This window comes from Squalius cephalus, assembly GCF_949319135.1.
Source record: "Squalius cephalus genome assembly, chromosome: 4".
Lineage (NCBI taxonomy): Eukaryota > Metazoa > Chordata > Actinopteri > Cypriniformes > Leuciscidae > Squalius > Squalius cephalus.
The window spans coordinates 25,109,721-25,132,286 of record NC_137125.1 but is presented as its reverse complement, the minus strand read 5'-3'; the positions used below and the strand labels follow the sequence as shown (position 1 = coordinate 25,132,286).

The 22,566-nt window shown below is 38.2% G+C and overlaps 2 protein-coding genes across 6 annotated transcripts in view; both read left to right on the top strand.

The window, feature by feature from the left end:
• LOC307157356 (uncharacterized protein) overlaps nucleotides 1-22,566 on the top strand; it is a 268,751-nt gene that overhangs the window by 193,920 nt on the left and 52,265 nt on the right. The gene's annotated exons all lie outside the window — the stretch shown is intronic.
• Nucleotides 1,500-17,645, top strand: LOC307157399 (uncharacterized protein). 5 transcript variants are annotated; one of them, XR_013820947.1, is made up of 4 exons: nucleotides 1,540-1,607; nucleotides 3,476-3,606; nucleotides 4,987-5,118; nucleotides 12,118-17,645. XR_013820947.1 is itself a non-coding variant. In XM_079869324.1 (3 exons), the coding sequence occupies exons 2-3, from the start codon at nucleotides 3,525-3,527 to the stop codon at nucleotides 12,945-12,947; spliced, it is 912 nt and encodes a 303-aa protein (XP_079725450.1). In that variant the 5' UTR covers nucleotides 1,540-1,607; nucleotides 3,476-3,524; the 3' UTR covers nucleotides 12,948-17,645. The 5 variants fall into 5 exon arrangements, 2 of the variants coding, with proteins under 2 accessions (XP_079725450.1, XP_079725451.1); XR_013820948.1 differs by lacking the exon at nucleotides 12,118-17,645 and having other exon boundaries at nucleotides 1,500-1,607; nucleotides 4,987-10,251; XR_013820949.1 differs by lacking the exon at nucleotides 12,118-17,645 and having other exon boundaries at nucleotides 1,540-1,685; nucleotides 4,987-10,251.

Here is a 22,566-nt window from a genome sequence, read left to right as displayed (position 1 = left end):
TTTACAACCGCACATTCTCCTCAAAACATTGGATTCATCCGCGCTGTGGCATGCCGAGGCACAACACACGTAATGTTGATAATTCCGCGAATAACTGCAATTGCAGATTTCGAACAGAGATGGCAACAAAGAGGAAAAACTGCAGACTGCAGCAGCTTTAACTTAAAGTAAGTACACTTTGATGACAATATTTCTAAACACACTTACGTGCACTTTTTAAAAATGCATTTTGTAATAATGTCTAATTAAGTTTCACTTAAAGGTACTTACCAATGTCCTCTAGTGGGACCTGTGCTCACAGCCCAGCACCGTGGCGACCCTACAGCTCGATTGGCATTTGCCAGAGAACACCAGAATTGGCAAGTCCGCCAGTGGCGCCCTGTTTTCTTCACGGATGAGAGCAGGTTCACACTGAGCACGTGACAGATGTGAACGAGTCTGGAGATGCTGGGGAACGTTATGCTGCATGCAACATTATCCAGCATGACAGGCTTGACAGTGGGTCAGTGACGGTCTGGGGAGGAATATCCTTGCAGGGTTGCATAGACCTCCACATACTAGCAATAATATGGTGTTTAGGTCCTGGGACGAAATCCTCAGAGCCATAGTCAGACCGTACGCTGGTGCAGTGGGCTCTGGGTTCCTCCTGGTGCATGAGTGTGAAGGCAGTTTCTGGATAAAGGATGAAGTCATTGAAGCCATTGAATGGCCCTCACGTTCCCCAGACCCGAATCCAATTGAAAACCTTTGGGATGTTATGTATCAGAGCATCTGAAGTTGCCCAAGTAGCACCACAGATGATGATGATTTTGGTTTCCATTGACCATTGTCACATCATTTTGTTCTCAACAAATTACACAATGTATAAACTGTAAGTAAAGATTTTCAACTTGAATAGTCTGTTCATTGAGATCCAATGTGTGATTTAAGTGTTTCATTCACTTTTTATTTTATTTAGCTGTGTATGTTTCAGTACAGATGTGTATGAATTCAGCCATATAAATGCATACACTGTTTTTAGCCTTTTAAAAAAACATATTTGTCACTATTTGCATTGTAAAACAAGGATATCTGATAAATGTTTTCCCCCTAAGCAGGGTAAAAAAAAATCTCACTCTTTAATTAGTAATTAGTTCTTAATATTTTCAGCACATCATTTGACAACAAGCATTTAAATAAGTATTTCACAAAGAAAATGAATTTAACATTTAATTTAATATTCATCAATATTATTGAAATTAAAAACAATTTAAAAAAATTAAACATCATTGAACTTACTTAAGCTGGACTGTGACGCTATTTTCTTCTGGAAACAAACTTTGTTGCATTATTTTTATTGTAAAAAGCACTATATAAATAAATGTGACTTTACGTGACTTGACAAAGAATTTGTGAAACAACTAAACAAAGAACTCTGAAATCCTCTGACATCTGATTTACACACACACACACACACACACACACACGCATATATAGCGTGTGAACAGGACTTTTATTTTGGTCTGGAGCAGAGCCATAGAGATTTCTCTCTATGGCTCTGGTCTGGAGATGTGACGTCATAGGCCTGGGCCGCGATCATGCATCTGTTGTGATTCGGCTGAAGAAAGGTTTGTATTTTTAAAACATTTAGATAGTTTTGTCGATATAAATAGTTCAATGGCATAGTTCTTACAGGCGATGCAAAGGTAATCATTTATTATTGAAAGTAACGTTGTAATGCTTTTTCTAACATTAATGAACGTTATTATTGTCAGTAAAGTGCATGAGTAACAGAAACGGTGCGTCTCATTTCTCTCCCTATATCGCGAATCAGTTTGTGATGGGAGACATGGAGCTTTCAAAACTGTAGCCGTTTCTCAATACCAAGTACGCAAAGTTCGGACTTGAGTCCTTGGTAGTTCGGACTGACAAGTTCGACTCAGGAGAACGAACTCCCACGCGAGTCCGATAATTCTGCAAATGGAACAGCGGCGTACTTGATAGCGTCACTCAGCTTGCTCTGGCTACTCCGGTTATCTCTTTATAGGCTACAAATAAAACAAAATATGTTATAAACCACCACTTTGCCTCTTTTCATTTTCATTTAAAAAAGATCTTTAACATAATGGCCACACAAATGAGGTTCAGGCAACGCAATTGATTATCTTCACTGCATATTTACAACAACACGAAATATAAAGCACAACCCTGACTCTTTTTGTTTTCATTTTAAAAATATGATGAATAAAAAACATTATAATATTGATCATTAAAACGAACATTTAGCAAAAAGAGACAGGGTTGTGTCATATATGTATATACAGTGAAGAGAATGTAGGCAACATGTAGGCTATTATAATAAAATATTTTATGTTTTAAATATATAAAATAAAATGACATAACCTTTTTTTGCTAAATGTCAGTTTTAATGATCAATAATAGCCATTCTAAAAGTATAAGTAGCCTAAAAGGTATAAGAAGCTATACAATAATAAAGCCAACGATTCAGTCAAACATAAGTCAGCTCTCTAGGCTACATAGTTAAATAGACTAACGTTAAATAAAGCTATAACTTCACTTTGCCCTCAGCTAAAACGTTTTGCCAAGGAACATACATTAATGAGACAAATAAAATAAATAAATCGCCTGTTGGATATACACAAGACGATTTAAATCTCATGTTATACCCATAGACTGTAAAAGGTTATACCACTAGACTAGAGACATCCGAGCCAACGGCAAGTCAGCAGCAGAAGCCGAGGAAAGGCTGTTCTCGGCGGGGTACGAGCGCCGAGCGTCCGATTGCCTGGTTCTCACAACTCCGAAAACGTCAGATCAAATTTTCAAATAGGCGCTATCTTTATAAATAAACCAAAGATTTGAGCTTTAAACAACTACATTCTCGCCTGAAATACTCTTAAAACTACATTTCGTGACGCATTTATAGCAGTATTTTTAAATTACGCGGGGTTTCTCCTCTGCTATTGACGCTTGCTGGTTGGTGGTGTGAGATGCATTCTGGGATACCTGGCTTGTCAAGTCCGCACAAGTCACCTCTTGATGCATCCTCGGTAAAAGGGGCGGATCAAGAACACATCCGGGGATTCGAACTGGACTTGGCTAGATGTGAACTTTGAATTGGAACAGTACTAGGGCAGCGACTGATGACGTTTCACAAGTCCACAAGAACACAAGTACAGACAAGAACGCATATTGAGAAACGGCTTCCGAGTCAACTGAACTAATTGATTTGAAAAATGATTCACTGATTCGAATCGCTGAGCACTGACTAACTTAGACCTGCTGGTCAAAACACTGTATATGCAACGAGAACATAAACGTGTTACAACTACAGGAAAAAAAATAGGTCATTTAAAGACATTAACTTTCACCCTGACTCTCACCAGTGCACTGACTACTGCACTAGGGAGCTGATTGAGACGCACCCAGAGGTTTATTTTTCTTTCTGTTAATTATTCTCATCTTAAACACACAGAAAAGCTCCTGGTGAAGGACTGAGATCCACGTGACACACTATTATAAAGATGGCAGTTATTAAAGAGGAGAGTGAAGACATGAAGATTGAAGAAACATCTTGTTTCACTCTGAATACTGAGACTCAAAAAGGTTGGTTTCATTTTCTAAGCTGAACATTTTTTGAAGAATGTCATATGACTGTCCTAATTAAAGTGGTTTTATTTGGCATGGAGCAGTCCCTCATGTGGACAGACATTGAGATCACATGACCAGACAAATACTAACGCTGCCATCAAGTGAACATGAGAAGATCCTACTTCCACATTGACCATTCGTATTATTATTGAGTAATCATATTATTATTCGTAACATTAAATTAGGAAAAATATTAACACACTAAATTTGTGTAACATTAAATCCAATATCAACCTCTGAATTGAAAACAATGAAAGGCATTTATTTCTATCACCTAATTATGCAGCTAACAAAAGCATTTTGTATGTTCTACTTTTATCGCTGAACTACTCTCAGTTGACTGCCCAGATTGCTGTCCTTGTAAATATATTTTGGGGTTTAGCTCATAGCTCGAGCCTCCTTCGAGGAAAGCAAGCCAAGTTTGTCTACCTTTAACTATTAAGACTGAAAGGGCAGGCGAACTCTTGAACTAACCATGAATGTTGTTGATTATAGCATATTTAGATCTATTCCCATTGCATCAAAAGTTGCAGTGCTGAGCGCTGTAACCAATCACAGTCTGTTTAGTGCATGAATTCAATGATCTTGCCGCTGGGTCACTCAAGACTTGCACATGGGTTTTTATTGATAGGCGAAGTTCTTCATTTAGAAGAAACATTTGACTGTTAAACATATTCTGTAGGAATGTCATTTTTATGATACTCCTAGAAAATGCTTTATTCAGAAACGTGTTTACATGGAATATTTAATAATGTAGCCTATCACCCAAATGTATTTTAGATTTTCTATCTTGTGTTAGGTTGAAATGTTCTGTATATTAATTTACATTTTATGGATTGTGATATTGACCTTGTGTTTACCATGTAAATAGCCTCAATGCTAACATGGCATTACAAATTGAATAAACAAACTAACAATCAATGATCTTGGTATTGCAACTCTAGTTTCTACACTCTCACAAATGCTTTCATCATAACTAACAATGCAAACACAATGTAAATAAATCACCAAAAAGTTTTGATTTAAGAGCAGAACTCAGTCATGGAACTGGAGTCTGACATCAAGTGATTTAATAAAGGCAGCATTTTTGCATGCTTTCTGTATTTTTACATCTCTTAGAGCAGGGGAGCCCAAACATGCTCCTGGAGGGCCACTGTCCTGCAAATTTGAACTCTTAAACACACCTGAATCAGCTAAGCGATGTCTTCAGGATTATTAGGGTGTAGGGATGGGCACTCGAGTACTCGTTTGTGACAGCAACGATCGATCATGAAAACAATGATTGCCCTGATTTAAAAAAATATATTTATCTTTTTTTCTGATTGGTTATTGCAGCATTTGGGGCGGTTCCTGAGGTCTGATTGGTTGGTGTGAGACAGCACGCCTTCCAGACCTGCAAAATGAAGTGAAACTGGATTTGAAAGCGCACACTAGTGACGCCTGGAATCACTTTGATCCTGAAATGCAGTTAAGTGCAAGATGTGCAGCGCCAATCTATCGTATGCATAACATTATAATGAGAACACGATTGTAATAGAATGTTGTAAATTCTGTGCTTTAGTTTTTCAGTACGCTGTTAAAGGAAGGGCACGTTCACAAGTTAGCTACACAACAGACTAGCATGGTCAAGTTCATGTGCTCATTCACCTTTTGTGCAGATGTAAGTTGTAAGATTACTTTTATGTGGTCTATATCTGATTAATCTCAAATATAAGACGTGTTTGGTTGAGTTTAATAACCAGCTAGCAAAACGCTGCAGTTTACCGACCGTTCATTCACTCTTCAGTTTCAGCTCAAATGCAATGTCCGACATTACTGACTATGATTGGGTTATATGAGACGGTCATATTCCTTTTATATAAATATATTTCTTTTTCAAATTCATTGATGATATTAATACAGCATTTTGTTCACATTTTTAACAGTAGGCTAAACCTATGTTTTATTTAAAGTTGTTTCTCGTTATGGCTTTTTAAAATGCGCAGTGAAGACTGTAATCATTTTCTATCATGAAAAATAAAATTAAGTGCAAGATGTGAAGCACCAATATACACGTGTTGTAAAGTTTTCTTTCATCGAAGCAGAGACCAGGAGACAGTTGGGATCGCGTTCAACGGAAGTTATTCTTTATTGAGAACTCCGCTGTACGTGGCTGCAGTACTTCCAACATAATCTAAAGTATATAAATTTACATGGTGTCTTATAGGCGTTTTAGGAGGAGGGACTTTTGAAGGTGGAGACAAATTCAAACAAAGCATGTAAATGAGTATACAGGTTAAGGAACCCGCCCCAGACCGGCAGTCTCAATTTAATCCGCATAACCACTCAAATGCATATGTGCTAATCCAATCAGCCAAACGATTCAACGTCTGGACTGTGGCTCTTGCTCCAAGAGTCATTAAAGACAATAGGTTAGCGTCTCCGTGATCTGACTCATTTAACTTACAAAGGAAAAACAGGTTGGGCAGGAATATCTTGTTGTAAACTCAATAATCATCTGAAATCAGTCTACTAAACTTTATCAGTTTATATACTATTGCAGTGGAAAAACTAAATTAAACATTTAATAAATATGTAATCCAATACACACCATATACCATTACAATGAGAACGTGATTGTGATAGAATGGAATAAGTTCTCTGTGCGTTTCCCTTTCAAACCATAGACTAAAAAACTAGCACGCTCAAGTTCACATGCGAGGAGCTGGTTTGGTCACCCCTAGGTTTAGCCTCTGACTTCATGCCCACGGACCATTGGCTCAATGCTTGATGCATAAGGCACACAAAATGGGAAACAATATTCCAGCTGTGGTGGCAGGCCCATTTCCCTAGGGAGAGGGGGGGCGTCGCCCATTAGTGATATTCCCATGGGCCACGCCCCCTTGCCCCAGGTGTTTAAACCTCCCCTAAGTATTAGAAAATGAAATGCTCCAATTTAGAGCGGCAAAGCGATTATGTGCCTCCCGTGCACAGAATGATGCACTTGAAGCAACGCAAAGTCACAGCATGCAGCGCTTCGCATTGAAAAGTTCAAAGCACAAACAAAGAGATATTTGATGCTTAGTGTATTATATCTATGCAACAGTTTATTGGGCCTTTTCTTTTAACAGTTTTAAATGTCAGTTACAGTGCGCATGAAGAACAACTCGTAGTGCTCTCTACTCCAGTGCTGTAGTCTAACAGACACCTGGGAGAAAGGAATATGATTTAGAAAGCGCAATAAACTCCAGCAAGCTAAAGTCATTTTATGCAAACCATTGACAGGGTTTTTCCTAGGTCAAAGTGGTCTTCGGTGGTGGCCAACAGACACTGTCATACTTTTTTTGCCCTCTTTTTTTAAAAAAGCTGTGATTTTACCACTGGATTTCATAGCTTTGTAAGATAAAATCCTTCTTTGCTAGACCTGATAATTATTTTGGTATATAATCATATCAACAGGGCCGGAGTGGGGCCACTTTTCAGCCCGGGAGTTTCAGGCCCAAGACCGGCCCACTTTTTCCATGGTGGAATTCCAAATTAGCACTTTTTCCAAATTGGATAAATGAAGCAACAGTTCAGCTCGTACTATTGTGTAGTTTGTATTAATACCATGGTTCAACAAATAATGTAAAGGTTAAATAATAATTCACTTAGACTTTATAAGAAGCAATTGCAACTTTATTTCACGCAATTCTGACTTTATAACACGCAATTGCGACTTTATTTTTTGCGACTTTATTTCACGCAATTCTGACTTTATATCTCGCAATTCTGACTTTATAACACGCAATTGCGACATTATTTCACACAATTCTGACTTTATATCCCGCAATTCTGACTTTATAACACGCAATTGCGACATTATTTCACACAATTAAACATTTTAAAAGATAATTGCGACTTTTTATCTCACAATTGCGAGTTTACATCTCGCAATTCTGACTATATTTCTCAGAACTGCGAGATATAAAGTCAGAATTGCGAGATGTAAACTCGCAATTGTGAGATAAAAAGTCGCAATTATCTTTTAAAATGTTTTATTCTGTGGCGGAAACAAGCTTCCATACCTCCTGGCCTCTTCCTCCCATCCATCCTCCCTGACGCGTACCGTTACGGTAGGGCCAGCCCAGCTATCGGTAGGCGCCGGCGGTGCCGCGGTAGCCTACCTGAGAAAACATTTAGGAAAAGATGGGCTATGGACCCAACCAACTCTGTAGGAGGGGAGGGGAGAACTCCCTCACATGGTACAACCCATGCAGAGGCTGCACGCTCAGAATGCGGAACGTGTGTAGCCTAATGTAACTAACGTGACAAATGTGAAAAAAATTAAAATAAATCCTCGACCGGCCCAAAAGTGAAGCGGCCCACCGGGAATTCTCCTGATTCTCCCGATTACCCACCCTGGGCCTGCATATCAATATCAAAAAGTAGAATAAAAAAAGTAGCATTAAAAAGTTTTTTGACTAATAGTATAATTTTCTACCATATAGGCCTAAAATTGAATAAAATTAGCAGCTAGCTAACAACAACTTGCTTTGCACCTTTTTTTCTGTTTTCACCTCACTCCAGTCTAAACTAGGCTAAATTATTTTTTTAGGTAATTTTTATACACATTGTCATATAAATAACCCGAAAATACTGTAGTTCATTAAGGTTAAATCTTGCTAACCACTCTTACTAAAAAAAAATGGGGTAAGCACACTTACATTCTCATTTTAAGAGGTGTTCTGAGTAAATGATTTGTTACACTTTACAATATGGTTTGATTTGTTAACATTAGTTAATGTATTAGGCTAATAACTAACATGAACTAACCATGAGCAATTCATTTGTTACTGTATTTATTAATCTTAGTTAAAAATACAGCTGTTCATGTTACTTCACAGTGCATTCACTATGTTAACAAATACAACTTTTGATTTCAATAATGTAGGCTATTAGTAGCCTAAATGTTGCAATTAACATTAACAATGCTGTAGAAGTGCAGTTTATTAATAGTAAATGTTAACTAATGGACAGTAGTTAACTAGAGTTTAATAAATGGAACATTATTGTAAAGTGTTACCGGTTTGCTATACACCGATTCATACGTCTCGTGAGTTCAATGTTGGATAGATCAGTTGTTTTAACCATTCATTAAAGTGAATCGGTTCAAAGGAGTCATTAGTTCGCGAATCAGACGTGTCATTAGTGGACATGTAGCCTACGGCATGCGTTGCGTGATTATCTCGGCAGTTTAGGACATCGCACAAGATTTGTGTCAACACAGAAAGCACTGGATAGGGTTTTTTTTGTTTATTGAAAGTGTTTTTTTTATGTCAGCTGAATGTGTGGAACACTTTTCAGAGAAGATAAGGCAACGTTTTTTGTAGCACAATTCACACCCCAGAGAAAAAAATCTCTGAATGCATCACATGAATCTTAGGTCTTCCGACCTTTTACTATCGTGGCAATTGATTTTGATTAATATGCGTGAGCGAGGGGGAGCAAGACAGCGCTCGTGGAGTTTGAAGACGGTGAGAGTGCCGCCTCTGCTCGTTCTTAAATGCGCCCTGTCAAGCGCAGCAGTCATTCTATGCTACATCGCTCACCGATCAAATAAGACTTTGGTGGGACAAGAATTCCCTACATAGACCTTTATCTACAAATAAAGCATAATAATGGGAACATTGATCTTGGAGAGAGTGTCATCGTGATACTGTCGTAACCATCGTGACGCGCTGTTTGAATGCTGAATGGAGAATGAGTTTCCATTAACTTTAACTTAACGACTTTACCTCACATTATGCTATTGAATGACTTAAGAAGTCTTGGAATATTGTGCACGAAAAGTTTATGGTGCTTTACAATGTTTTTATGCCTTTAGTGGGGATTAACAATAACACAATAGTATGCACAATATCGGACCTCACTGAGAAGCTGCAGCCGTGGCGGGATGATTTTTGGTGTGGTGGCCCACCACCACAGAATGAATGTAGCGGAAACACTGTGTATTGCTGTCTTGTGGACTCAGGGAAGTGTGCTATTCTACTTTGCTTGATCACAGTGCAGGCTTTAGTTCAAATAACCTATGTTCCTGAAGCGTATGTATACAACAGTGGTTTGGAGTCAGGGTAGTGTGCTTGATTGGTGTCTGCTCAATTCAGCGTGAGCCGAAGGAGAGTCACAGCACAGATCAGTAGCAGGGGTCAGATTTAATTTATCACGCAACAAGAGTGAGGAGCTGTCTGAAAAGAAGAGTGAGGTGAGCTGACTGACAAGATGATGGCAGAAGATTTGGTTTCAAAGCGAAATGTAAAAGAGCCTATTTGGTACTGTTTTGTTGTTGTTTTTTTATTAAGAATAGTAATAAACCCTCCATTCAAGCAAAAAAATCAGTTTTCATGTATTTTACTACACTTCAGCTTGTGATTCTTATTAAGAGGGGTTACATTTTTATGATTCTTTATCTAACCCAAGTCTCTGAGATCCTGACACCTTGCACTTCTGTAGACTCCAGGTAGGTTGCATTTCTGGTAAATGGTGGCGCTGGAGACTTAAAGGGATACTTCACTTTAAATTGAAAATTCTGTCATCATTTACTCACCCTCAAGTTGTTTCAAACCTGTATGAATTTCTTTCTTCTGCTGCACAGAAAGATAGATATTTTGAAGAATGTCAGTAATCAAACAGTTAACTGGAGCCATTGACTTCCATAGTACATTTTTTTTCCTACTATGGAAGTCAATGGCTCCAGTTAACTGTTTGATTACTGACATTCTTCAAAATATCTATCTTTCTGTGCAGCAGAAGAAAGAAATTCATACAGGTTTGAAACAACTTGAGGGTGAGTAAATGATGACAGAATTTTCATTTTAAAGTGAAGTATCCCTTTAAGGGTTCCTGATGGTTTCTCACTTAATTCTTCACCTTAATTCTTCGTTCTTTTGCATTTAACGTGTCTTTTATTCTCCACCTGTTTTTGTCTTACTCTGCTGACCCAATGAGTATTTCACTTTCCAATGGTCATGCCTTAACTGCCATTTCTAGTATTGCATTAGTATTGCATCCTTCTCATGGGCATTTAATAATTTTTGACTTTTCAGTCTTAGTTAAATCTATTTTTTGGCTTATTTTATCTGTAAAAGAAAACGTGCCTAATAATTCTGCACACCTGAATATAAGGCATTTTTCATTTCTAGCCTTCATGAACAATTATATTGATGATAATAACGCTTATAAATGATTAAATACAAAATTAATAGTAATCATTAAGATTAATGTGGTTTGGAATTGGTAAAATGTGCCTGGAAAAAAAATATGATCAGAAAATCAACTTGCCTAATAATTCTGTACACTCTGTAAATTCGTCATTCACTGCCATTTAAAGGGTTAGTTCACCCAAAAATGAAAATTTTGTCAGTAATTACTTACCCTCATGTTGTTCCAACCGCGTAAGACCTTCGTTCATCTTCGGAACACAAATTAAGATATTTATGATTAAATCTGAGAGCTGATCACTTCTCCATAGGCTGCTAGGTGACCGAAACTTGCTGGCCCAGAAAAGTTATTAAAGAGATCGTTAATATAGTCCAAGTGACTACAGTGGCTTAATCTTAAGTATATCAAGCGACGAGAATACTTTTTGTGCGCAAAAACAAACAAAAATAACGACTTTATTCCACTATTCATTTCCTTCTCTCTGGGCCTCGTAGTGTTTTTGCGCAGCGCGTCTGTGTTGCACGTCAACACGCATCACACACATGACCAGCTTCGGCCAATTGTGAGCCTACGTGGTGACGTGTAACACAGACGCGCTGCGCAAAAACACTACGTGAACCAACTAGAGGCCCAGAGAGAAGGAAATGAATAGTGGAATAAAGTCGTTATTTTTGTTTGTTTTTGCGCACAAAAAGTATTCTCGTCGCTTGATAAACTTAAGATTGAGCCACTGTAGTCACTTGGACTATATTAACGATCTCTTTAATAACTTTTCTGGGCCAGCAAGTTTCGGTCACCTAGAAGCCAATGGAGGAGTGATCAGCTCTCAGATTTCATCAAAAATATCTTAATTTATGTTCCGAAGATGAACGAAGGTCTTACGGGGTTGGAACAACATGAGGGTGAGTAATTACTGACAGAATTTTCATTTTTGGGTGAACTAACCCTTTAATAGACAAGCAAAATATATTTTTTTTAAAGATTTCTCCTTGTGTGAGTAAATGAGTAAATAATTACTACATTTTCATTTTAATGTGAACTATCCTAGAATCATTTCATTAAAAAAAACAAAAAAACATCAAAGTTGATGTGTGATTAATTTGCCATTTAATTTGATTAATTAATCTGCACATCATGCAATGACATCCGAAATGTGCACTGTTGGAGGGACGACGGCAGGACCAGGGTTGAGAACCACTGCTTTAATGCATTTTTATGTTGTTTTTTATGTATGTTGCTTTGTGCCATTAAATTAGGGTTAATATTTTTGTTTTGTTTTTGCTTTAGATATGATGCAGCTGAAAGAGGACAGTCAAGAACTGAATGAAATTGAACTGAAAATTCAGAATGAGAAAGATCAGGATTTCATAACTGGGGAAAAATATTTTAGTTGCTCAAAGACAAAAATGACTTCTTCACAAAAAAGAGCTGAAAGTTCTTTAATATGTGGACAGTGTGGACAAAGTTTCACTCAAAAAGCAAGCTTTAAAGTCCACATGAGAATTCACAATGGAGAGAAGCCTTACACCTGCAAACTGTGTGGAAAGAGCTTCACTCAAAAAGGAAACCTAAGTGTCCACATGAGAATTCACACAGGGGAAAACTCTTTTGCCTGCAATCTGTGTGGGAAGAGCTTCTCAAGAAAAGAAAATCTTAAGACTCACTTGAGGATTCACAATGGAGAGAAGCCTTACACCTGCCTTCAGTGTGGAAAGAGTTTTACACATAAAGGACACATTAATTCCCACATGAAGATTCACACGGTAGAGAAGCCATTCACATGTGATCAGTGTGGAAAGAGTTTGAGATGTAAAGTAACCCTGAAAAACCACATGAGGATTCACTCAAGAGAAAACTGTTTTATATGTCCTCAGTGTGGAAGGAATTTCACAGACAGCAATCACCTTAAGAATCATGTAATAGCTCACATCGGAGAGAAGCCTTTCATGTGCCCTCACTGTGGAAAGACTTGCTCAAACAAAACAAACCTTGAGGTGCACATGAGAATTCACACTGGAGAGAAACCTTTCACCTGTCAACAGTGTGAGAAGAGTTTCACATATAAAAGAGACCTAAAACGTCATTTGCAAACTCATTCTGGAAAGAAACTTCAGTGATCTGTGTGTGGCATTTTACTCAGTGTAGTTATTAAGTGTACTTCAGAGTTATACATAAAGTACTTATAAGAATCATCTTTTCCATACAGTACATTAAAGTGCATAAAAAACTAGGCAAAATACAGCAAGTAGGGCCTACTCCCTGAGTTATGAAATTAAAGTTGACTTTGTCATCATGTAACAGCCAAGTTGAATGCAGCAGCAGTAATGCACGTATGTAGGGACGTGGTGGCCTTAATAGCGTTATCATTGTACTTCCTGTTCTTCACATGGCTTTTGGATAACAGGTGGTCAGTGCATGTATTTTTGCGCTTCCAGTCAACAGAATGTTGACAACTTACAAAACAAGAGTTCGCCTGACACATAAAAGTCGCATAGGAACTGCTCGGCTCGGTACTGAGGGCTTAGCGTCGAGTTTCTTAACTTTTTCGCCGACGAAAGCAGAGCTGTGGAGAGCCGCTTCGCCATGCTTTCATTGTTTTGAAGGGGGAGCTTAAATGACGGGAGGGATTGTGTCGCCCAGATTTGCTTCCCCTGGTCTACATTTTCCTCAGACATATGTTTTTCTCCCACACAAAACAGAATTTTATTCCAAATATGTAAAATTCCATGAAATACCGCGTTAACACAAGATTCCGCGTTAATTTGCCGATTCCGTCCGCGATTTCGTGATCGCGGAAATTATAGGGCCCTATACTCCTACTATTATTATCATGAATATACTACTACTACCACTATTATTATTATTGTTATTATTAGTGTGAATATTACTTCTACTACAACTATTACTATGATTACTATTATTATGATTGTCTCAAATTGCCTCTATCTATACCACTAAAATATCCCATTGCTTAAACTTACCAATGTACCTGCATACATCACTATATCGATATATTTATATTTAGCTGTTTTTTTGTTGTTGTTTTTTTGTGTTCTGTTTGTCTTTCTCTCTTCTGTATGTGTATATATGTCATTGATCTTTTACCTTGTATAAGCTACTATGTTTTGTTAACTTGCAATAAAAAAAAAAATACAGTGCCCTCCACAATTATTGAACCCCCTGGTAAATATGATCAAAATTGGCTGTAAAAAATAAATCTGCATCGATTATCCTTGTGATCTTTCATTCAAAAAATGTGCAAAATTCTAACCTTTCATTGAAGTAAAAGAATTGAAAGTGGGGGGAAATCACATTATGAAATAAATGTTTTTCTCCAAAACATGTTGGCCACAATTATTGAAACCCCTAGAATTTTTTACGAGTAAAATATCTCTGAAGTATATTCCCATTAATATTTACCTTTTTTAGTACACCAGGGTGACTAGGAACATGAAACTGTCCAGCTATGACTTCGTGTTTCACAGGAGTTTAAATATGAGGAAACACAAAGGCCAAATCCCCTTAATCATCCATCACAATGAGTAAAACCACAGAATACAGTTCTGATGCGTAGCAAAAGATTGTTGAGCATCACAAACTAGAAAGTGGCTGTAAGACAATAGCTAAAGAATTGAAAATCCCCATTTTGACCATCAGGGCAATAATTAAGAAGTTATAACCAACTAAAGATGTTATGAATCTGCCAGGAAAAGGACGTGTGTCTATACTGTCTTAATGCACGGCGAGTATGAAAGTTTGAGTGGCCAAAGACTCTCCAAGGATCACAGATGGAGAATTGCAGAGATTAGTTGAGACTTAGGGTCAGAAAGCCTAAAAAAAAAATTATCAAACAACCCCTACATCCCCACATGTTGTTTGGGAGGGTTTAAAAAAAAACCTCCTCGCTCATCCAAAAACAAATTCCAGCAAATTTAATTGTCAGACACGACTGGATCTTCAAACAACACAGGGTTCTGTGGTCAGATGAGACTAAAACAGAGCTTTTTGGCAGCAAACACACTAGATGGGTTTGGTGAACACAAGGATAAAAAGTACCCCATGTGTACAATTTAATATACCACTGGATCTTTAATGTTGTGGGCATATTTTTCTGCTGGAGGTCCTGGACTTCTTGTTCAGATACATGGCATCATGGATTCTATCAAATATCAACAGATAAAAAATCAAAACCTGACGCCTTCTGCTAGAAATCTTATAATGGGCCGTGGTTGGATCTTCCATCAGGACAACGATCCAAAACAAACATCAAAATCAAAACAAAAATTTGTTGTGGAGCACAAAATGAAGCTTCTGCCATGACCGTCTCAGTTCTCTGACCTGATGAGTGGGCTGAACTGAAGAGAAGAAGCACCAACATGGATCTGGGAATCTGAAGGATCTGGAGAGATTCTGTATGAAGGAATGATCGCTGATCTCTTGTCAGGTGTTCTCCAAACTCATCAGGCATTATGAGAAGACTCAGAGCTGTTATCTTGGCAAAAGGAGATTGCAAAAAGTATTTAATAAAAGGGTTTCAATAATTGTGGCCAACGTGTTTTGAAGAAAAACATTTATTTCATAATGTGATTTTCCCCCCACTTTCAATTCTTTTACTTCAATGAAAGGTTAGAATTTTGCACATTTTTTGAATGAAAGATCACAAGGATAATCGATGCAGATTTATTTTTTACAGCCAATTTTGATCATATTTACGAGGGGGTTCAATAATTGTGGAGGGCACTGTAAAAAAAAAAGTGTACTTGTACCATCACCTCCACTGCCACATTATCAATGTGATAAAGTAAAGCAAACAGAGATGATAAACTATGTCCTACTACAGTGGTTACAGCATGTAAGAGATGTAATAAACCTAATACAATATAAATACTATTCTGTCTGAGTGGTATCATAGTTGGCTAGATACCACAACCATAATGACTTAGTGTCTAAACAAAAAGAGCAGCAGTTTGTAAATCAATATAACTTATTTATTGTGTATCAGCGATTAAAAATCTTAAAACAGCATATAATTATATATTGACAAAAAATATTATACAGTAGGCATTGATTCTTGAACTCCACTGGAAGTAATTCTAAAAGTCCTTGCACACTGAGTCCGAAATTTTCGTATGCGTTTTTTTCCGTATTCGTGATTCGGTGGGTCTGAATTGTCACAACACCATTCATAATGCTTGCTACGGATGTGAAAAACGCAGAAAATCGAACCCGATCCGAATTTTTTTATGACGGACGAAAGTTTCGGAGGCAGTGTGTAAGCATGATTGACATAACGTGAGGTCGTATTTATTTTTTAACGTGCGAAAACTTCGGATGTGAATTTCGGACTCAGCGTGCAAGGGCCTTTAATCGGACAGAAGCTGCAGTGTGGGGTGGATTTGCAGGTGGCGATTGCAACTAAGTGACGTCACTTGCAGAGGGTGTTCAGGTGACTGAGGGTGTGTTTACACGCCAACGATGTACTAAAAATGGAAACATTTTGTCTTTGCTTTTTTTCACCTACAGACAACATTATCAAAATTATTCTTTACAAGGATCCATGAAAATGACAAAAAATGTTGCATTATCATGCCAGGGTAAAGAAACACCATTCCCCTATAGGCTGAACACGTAATACGATTGCACATGATGTCACCATTTTCAGAAATTCACGTTTTTGTTGTTTACATGGAGATGATAACGAATTTGAACAGTTTGCATTTTCAGGCCCCCAAAATGCATTATGTCTGCAATGACCCCCACAAACATTACATCAGGTTTCAGAGCTACAGGCATATACCAATACAACAAGGATATCTTCCCAGATGAAGATTATGCCCCATCAATGGTAACAGACAGGCTAAACCCAGAAGCTGCTGCTGACCCGCCTGGACCTTCACATGAGGAGCCAACCCATACCGCAGGTCTTGAAGCAGGTCCAGACCCAGGGGAGCCACCTGCCACTCTTCCGGGACCAAATCCTGAGCACTCGTCAAGTGATGAAACTGGTTCTGGTGCCCATGGGAGTTATGTGTCTCCAAAAGTCATACTTCCCTTGCCAAAAGCCACAGCAAGAAGGCCCAGAATGATGAGAAAGTAAAAACAAGAATCGTGACCGACACACCTGAGAAGATGGAGCTGGTGAAGGCACACAAAGAAAAACAAGATAAAAAGGCTGAAAAGAAAAAGAATGAAAGGCAGAAGAAATGGGCTCTGAAAGGCTCAAATCAAACCAAAATCATAAAGAAAAAGGTTGTGCACAGATGACACCACTGACAATGAAGCAGAAGATGACCTGGAGAACACACACAACAGAGAAAATAAAAGGGCTGAAAAACAGAAAATTAATGAAAATAAGAAGAGAGGGACTCTGAAAGTGTCCAAACCAACCAAACCCAAAAAGAAAGTGACTGTCTACAGTAGCTCAGAACAGAGTGACATCTCCATTCCACTTAACAACACCACCGATTATGATAGTTCAGATATCCAGAATGATGATGGTGACAAGGATCTGTCTGCTGGTGACTTTGTCATTGTGAGCTTTGCTAGTAAAACCAAATCCTATAACTACGTTGGATTGGTGGAGAATGTTGAGGTTGCAGACATTAGCGCAAAGTTTCTAAGGCAAAGTTGTAAGAAGTCTGTGGATGGAAAGCCCATCTTTACATTTAAAGAAAATGATGGAGTCGTCATCCCTAGAGGTGATGTGCTCAAGAAACTACCCACACCCCAAAAACTTGGTGGTACAGTCAGAAGGGAGCAGAAGTTTATATTCCCCTGCAGCATTGACAAGTGGTATGTTAAGTAGTAGGCCAGATCCAGACCACCTAGACCTACATACTCACAGGGGATAATCTGGAGAATTAAAAGTGTTAAAAGGGGATAATTATCTGGAGAGTTTTTGGTCCCCAGAGGGTTAAGAGCTAGAGAACACACCAACACCCCAGATAATGCATGATTTATGACTTTGAAAACAAAGCCATTGTCTAATTGGTCCAATCTCTTCAGGAGGGGGGACAAACTTTTAGGTTTTAACCTCTCTCTCTCTCTCTCTCTCTCTCTCTCGCTGCTCTCGAAGCTCTCTCTCTGTGCTCTCGCTCTCTGCAAGAAAGGCTCTGCTATCACTCTCAAGAGAGATGGGCAGGAAAACGATGAAGATCTGAACCAGAGTAACCATGTAACCGAGGAGCAGACCAACCCAAATTAAGATCAGATGGGTTAGATTTATTCAAGCCATCTTACTACTCTCGTCTAAATTTTCTTTTCTTTTCTGAGTTATCATTTCCTTTATTTTCCGTTGTGAGTCTCGGTTCTAAGTTAAGTTTTGCGACAAGACTTCGAGCCACGTTTCTTCTGCAAAGCCAGCTTCAGACAAAGACTTTCAATTCATCCGCCAGCACAACACGTGACTGGAACGCCGCAGACCCAGGCACAAGGAGACCACAGCCGACGAACGAACCCGGGGAAACCCTCTGTTACGCAACAAAGGGAATTCCAAAAGGGAACGCAGAAGACAAGCAAGTAACCTCCAGACTAAAAGCTGAACTGGTGTATTTATATAACTTTAATGACCTGCCTAAAACGATAGAAGGGTTAAATTAATGTTTGATGGTTCGTTCAGGTCATGTCTAAGTGCATATGGAATCGTGAGATTTCATCCTTTCACTCTTAAACCCACTCTTTCCTCACTCTCTTCCTTTCTGCAACTCGTATGAATGTGTGTGTGTGTGTGTGTGTGCGTGTGTGTTTGTGTTAGACATTAGCTGTATGTGTTAGTATATAATCAATAAAGTATTGTTTGTATTTGAAAAGAGATTGCTTGTGTATGTGCTTATCAAATTTATTGTCTTGAACTTCGATTTAAGTTACCTATGCTTTTACCCTTAATTTATTTCTTAATTTATGGTTAGCTGGGGATTATTCTTTCTTGGCCAGGAAGATATTATATTTCCTAGAGTTAATAATTGGTTATGCTTTCCGTTCGTTGGATGAACTGATAAAATGATCATACTATTGATTCTGCTACAGTAAATTCTGAAAATAATTAAATTATTAATTATTGTTCATAATTCGTTATGAAAAATAATTAATTATATTTATACGTGGGCGTATAAACGCTACAGTATCTATGGGGGCAGACGGTGCTGCTGTTAACCTGGGCCACAAAGGGGGAGTAATAGCCCTCCTACAAGCAGATGCTGGAGACTTTATCATCCCGTTTCACTGTATGCCTCACAGGTACACTCTAGTACAATTATGTTTTACAAAATGATTATTAAATAATTTCCTTTGCATTATTTTAGGTCTGACAACACCACTTTTTTTTGTTATTTTGACCAGTTGTCATTTTGTGCAAATAAATACTCTGAATGTTATTTATATATTTTGACTTTGAGAAATGTTGTAAGAAGTTTATGGAACAAAACAAGATTGTTCATATTACTGAAACACATACCTTTTAAAAGTAAAAAAAGAGAAACATTGCTTTTGTAGTGGTCTTTTATTTTTTTTCAATAGCTGTATATATATTTTTGGTGCTGTTAATTACATATATATTTTTTTTTTATTAGGGTTAGTCTTGTATTATTTCTTGTTTTTTTCTATTATTACTATTCGTTTATTATTATATCATAGATTGTATCGCTAGAGATAGCATATCACTGTAATATATACAGATGTTGTAAATGGCATAGCGAAAGTAAGTTAAAACTTATTCTGACATTATATACTATTCTACAGATTGGAGCTGGGGTTGCTAGCTGTACAGCGGGAGATCCCAATGATAGGGCAGGTGTATGACCTGCTAAACTTGGTCTGGAAAACATACCATTTTAGCCCCAAATCTATGAGGGAACTCAGGGAGCTGGGGACAGACATCGGGGTCAATGTGAATGCTCCAAGTGGAGTGAAGGGGACTAGGTGGCTGCCCCATGTGTCCAGGTCTCTGGAAACATTCCTCAAACAAGGAAAAGACCGCACTCTCCAAAGCCCAGGACAGTTTACTGCTGTTTATTTGCATATGGACCACCTGGCAGGTGCCTCAGCCAATGCGGAAATTGCTGACACAAAAAGGTAATACTTTTCACATGGTGACAAGTGTGAAGTGTTTCAGTATTTTATAATTTCAGAATGATTATTAAGTATTTTTTTACATAGGCAGGAATGATTAATAATGTGGTTGATCTGTGTGTTTACATTACATTGCAGATCAAACTCACTATGGAGGACTGGACTTTTATAGCATTCTGCCATTTCCTGGCAGACCTTTTCTCTTATATTAGTCAGTTCAGCGGCCTACTTTTGCAGAGAAATGATATCATCCTACCTCAAGTAAGGGTTGGGTAAGAGGGGGTTTGGGTCAAATACATGTTATTAATCATTAATAAACATACATGCTAAACAAATGATTGTGTGCCAGGCTGTCAGTGGGATTGAAAACCTTTTAGTCACCATAGAAGCCTTGGCAGCCCAACCCAAACCTGGTGGAAAACTAAGCACCTTCTATGCTGCCATGCAAGAGCAGCACCACCAGAATCAGGACAATGAAAGACAGGAGTTCAAGTTTCAAGTAAATATATTTAGGTTATCTGGCGTTTAATATTAGAAATAAACTGTAAAATGTACAGAATGTTCTACTATTTCATATTTTATTTTAATCCAGGAAGTCAACCTTTCAAAAGGGGACGCTGCAAAACTGGTGGAAGGCGAATCCATCAGCCAAGCTGCCCCCAGACTGCAGAGAGCAATCGAAAGGACATGTGAGTCCACTGTGAAACACCTGAGAAACAGATTCAGTAGCCTGCTGGGTAAGTTGTTTGTAATACTGCTATTACATCCAAAAGGACACACTTAACTTCTATGTTGATATAATGCATTCATTGAAACTCATAATTTTTCTTTAATTTGTGCTGATAGAGAAGAAAACAAAGGACACACCAACAACCACAGCGGTGCAGTCCTTTAATGCCTTCAACCACCATGCCTGGCCAGATGACAAACGTAGGCTCTGGGACCACGGTGTGAAGGATGTAGAGTTTCTCTTGGAGCACTTCTCCACAGTCCTGAGAAGGTGTATATGTAACACACACACCCCCTTCAGACTGTTTTCAAGTTAACATAATATAACACAATATGATTAACTATATTAAATGTCAATTAAAAATCCCAGGAATGGGTGCAATCCAGAACTGGCCAAGGAAGAATTTCAGGCCATTAAGATGATGATATACACATCTTTTAAAGACAAGAGGACTTGGACTCTGGGAGGTGATGCTAACCACTGAGCCATACTGCTCAGATTATAAGGCAAGTGGTTTTGTTTTTAGCAGATTATACACACACATTTTTAATCTATATATATATTTATACCTGTTTTTGTGTGTGTGTTTTTAGAACATCCTACACCTGATCCAGGTCATGCTGGTACTCCCTATTTCTGCTGCTGTCTGTGAGAGAGGTTTCTCTACACAGAAAAGAATTAAATCAGACATAAGAGCAAATCTTCACTCAGACACAGTAGAAGACCTTATCAGAATCAGTGTAGAGGGGCCTGAAATGACTGACTTTGATGCCAGAGAGAGTGTGCAGAACTGGCTCTCACAGGGGCAAAGGGCAAGGAGGCCCAACTATACACAATGGCCAGTCGATTTTGGCATGTGAGGGGGACAGGGATTAAAGTTCTCCGTCGCTACGGATTTCCGTCATTGCGGGTTCCAGTCTGTCCTTAAAGTCTTAAATTCACTTTTCATAATTTTAAGGCCGTAAATAGGCTTTCATTTCTCAAATAGTGTAATAAATATCTTAATTTTAGTTTGAATAGGTCTTAAATTAAGGAAAGACGAGGTGTATTCACCCTGCTGAGGGGGATGTGATCAAAGCCTGGAGTGGAGCAAAAGCACGTTCCTCTCTCCACTCTAAGCACTCTGTAATCACTTCGCTTATAGTCCACTCCGGGTTTTCAATTACCGCTCACGGAAAGTGCATGTCAGGCTACAGCTGAGCGCTGAGGTAGAACTATATTTCAGTGACACACTTATAATGCAGGTAGGGCTGGGCGATATCGATATAAAAAATATATCGATATATTTTTTAAATGCGATATGGTATTAGACCATATCACATCGATATAGTTCAAATTTGCGCTGTGATCCTTGCTCCCCGCGCCTCCGCTCCTCCTGAAATAAAGTTTTTCACCTCAGAAAAACGGACTTTCTTGTCCTGTCAGTCGTTATCCTGTTCTCGTAGCGCACACTCAATTGCACGCGCAAATTCAGCGGCGCGCGCTGTATTGCTTCACTGATCAAGTGCAAAAGAAACTACGAGCATGCAACGCCGTTACGTTGTAAATTACACGAAATAAAAGTAATGCAGGTATGATTCTCATTCTATTCACCAGTTTCCATGTTTCATTAACAGTTATTGTTAATATTGTGTATTCACCATGGTAACTGTCGTTTCCATATAACCCCAAAATGCCACTATTTTTCTTTGTGTTATTTTTTATATTTTTAAATGACTGTAGTGGCTCATACCAACATTGTATTAACAAAAACTAGTTTAGGACTGCTATTTAATAGCTTTAGCCTAGGCCTAATGTTTACAGTGCTATGCATAAGTTTAGACACCCATACTAAAGTTGACTAAAAAGAGGAATAAAAAATCATCTTTTGGAAACTGAACTTAATGCCTTAATTTGAAAAATTAGGAAAAATCCAACCTTAAAGGACACCAATTTTCTTT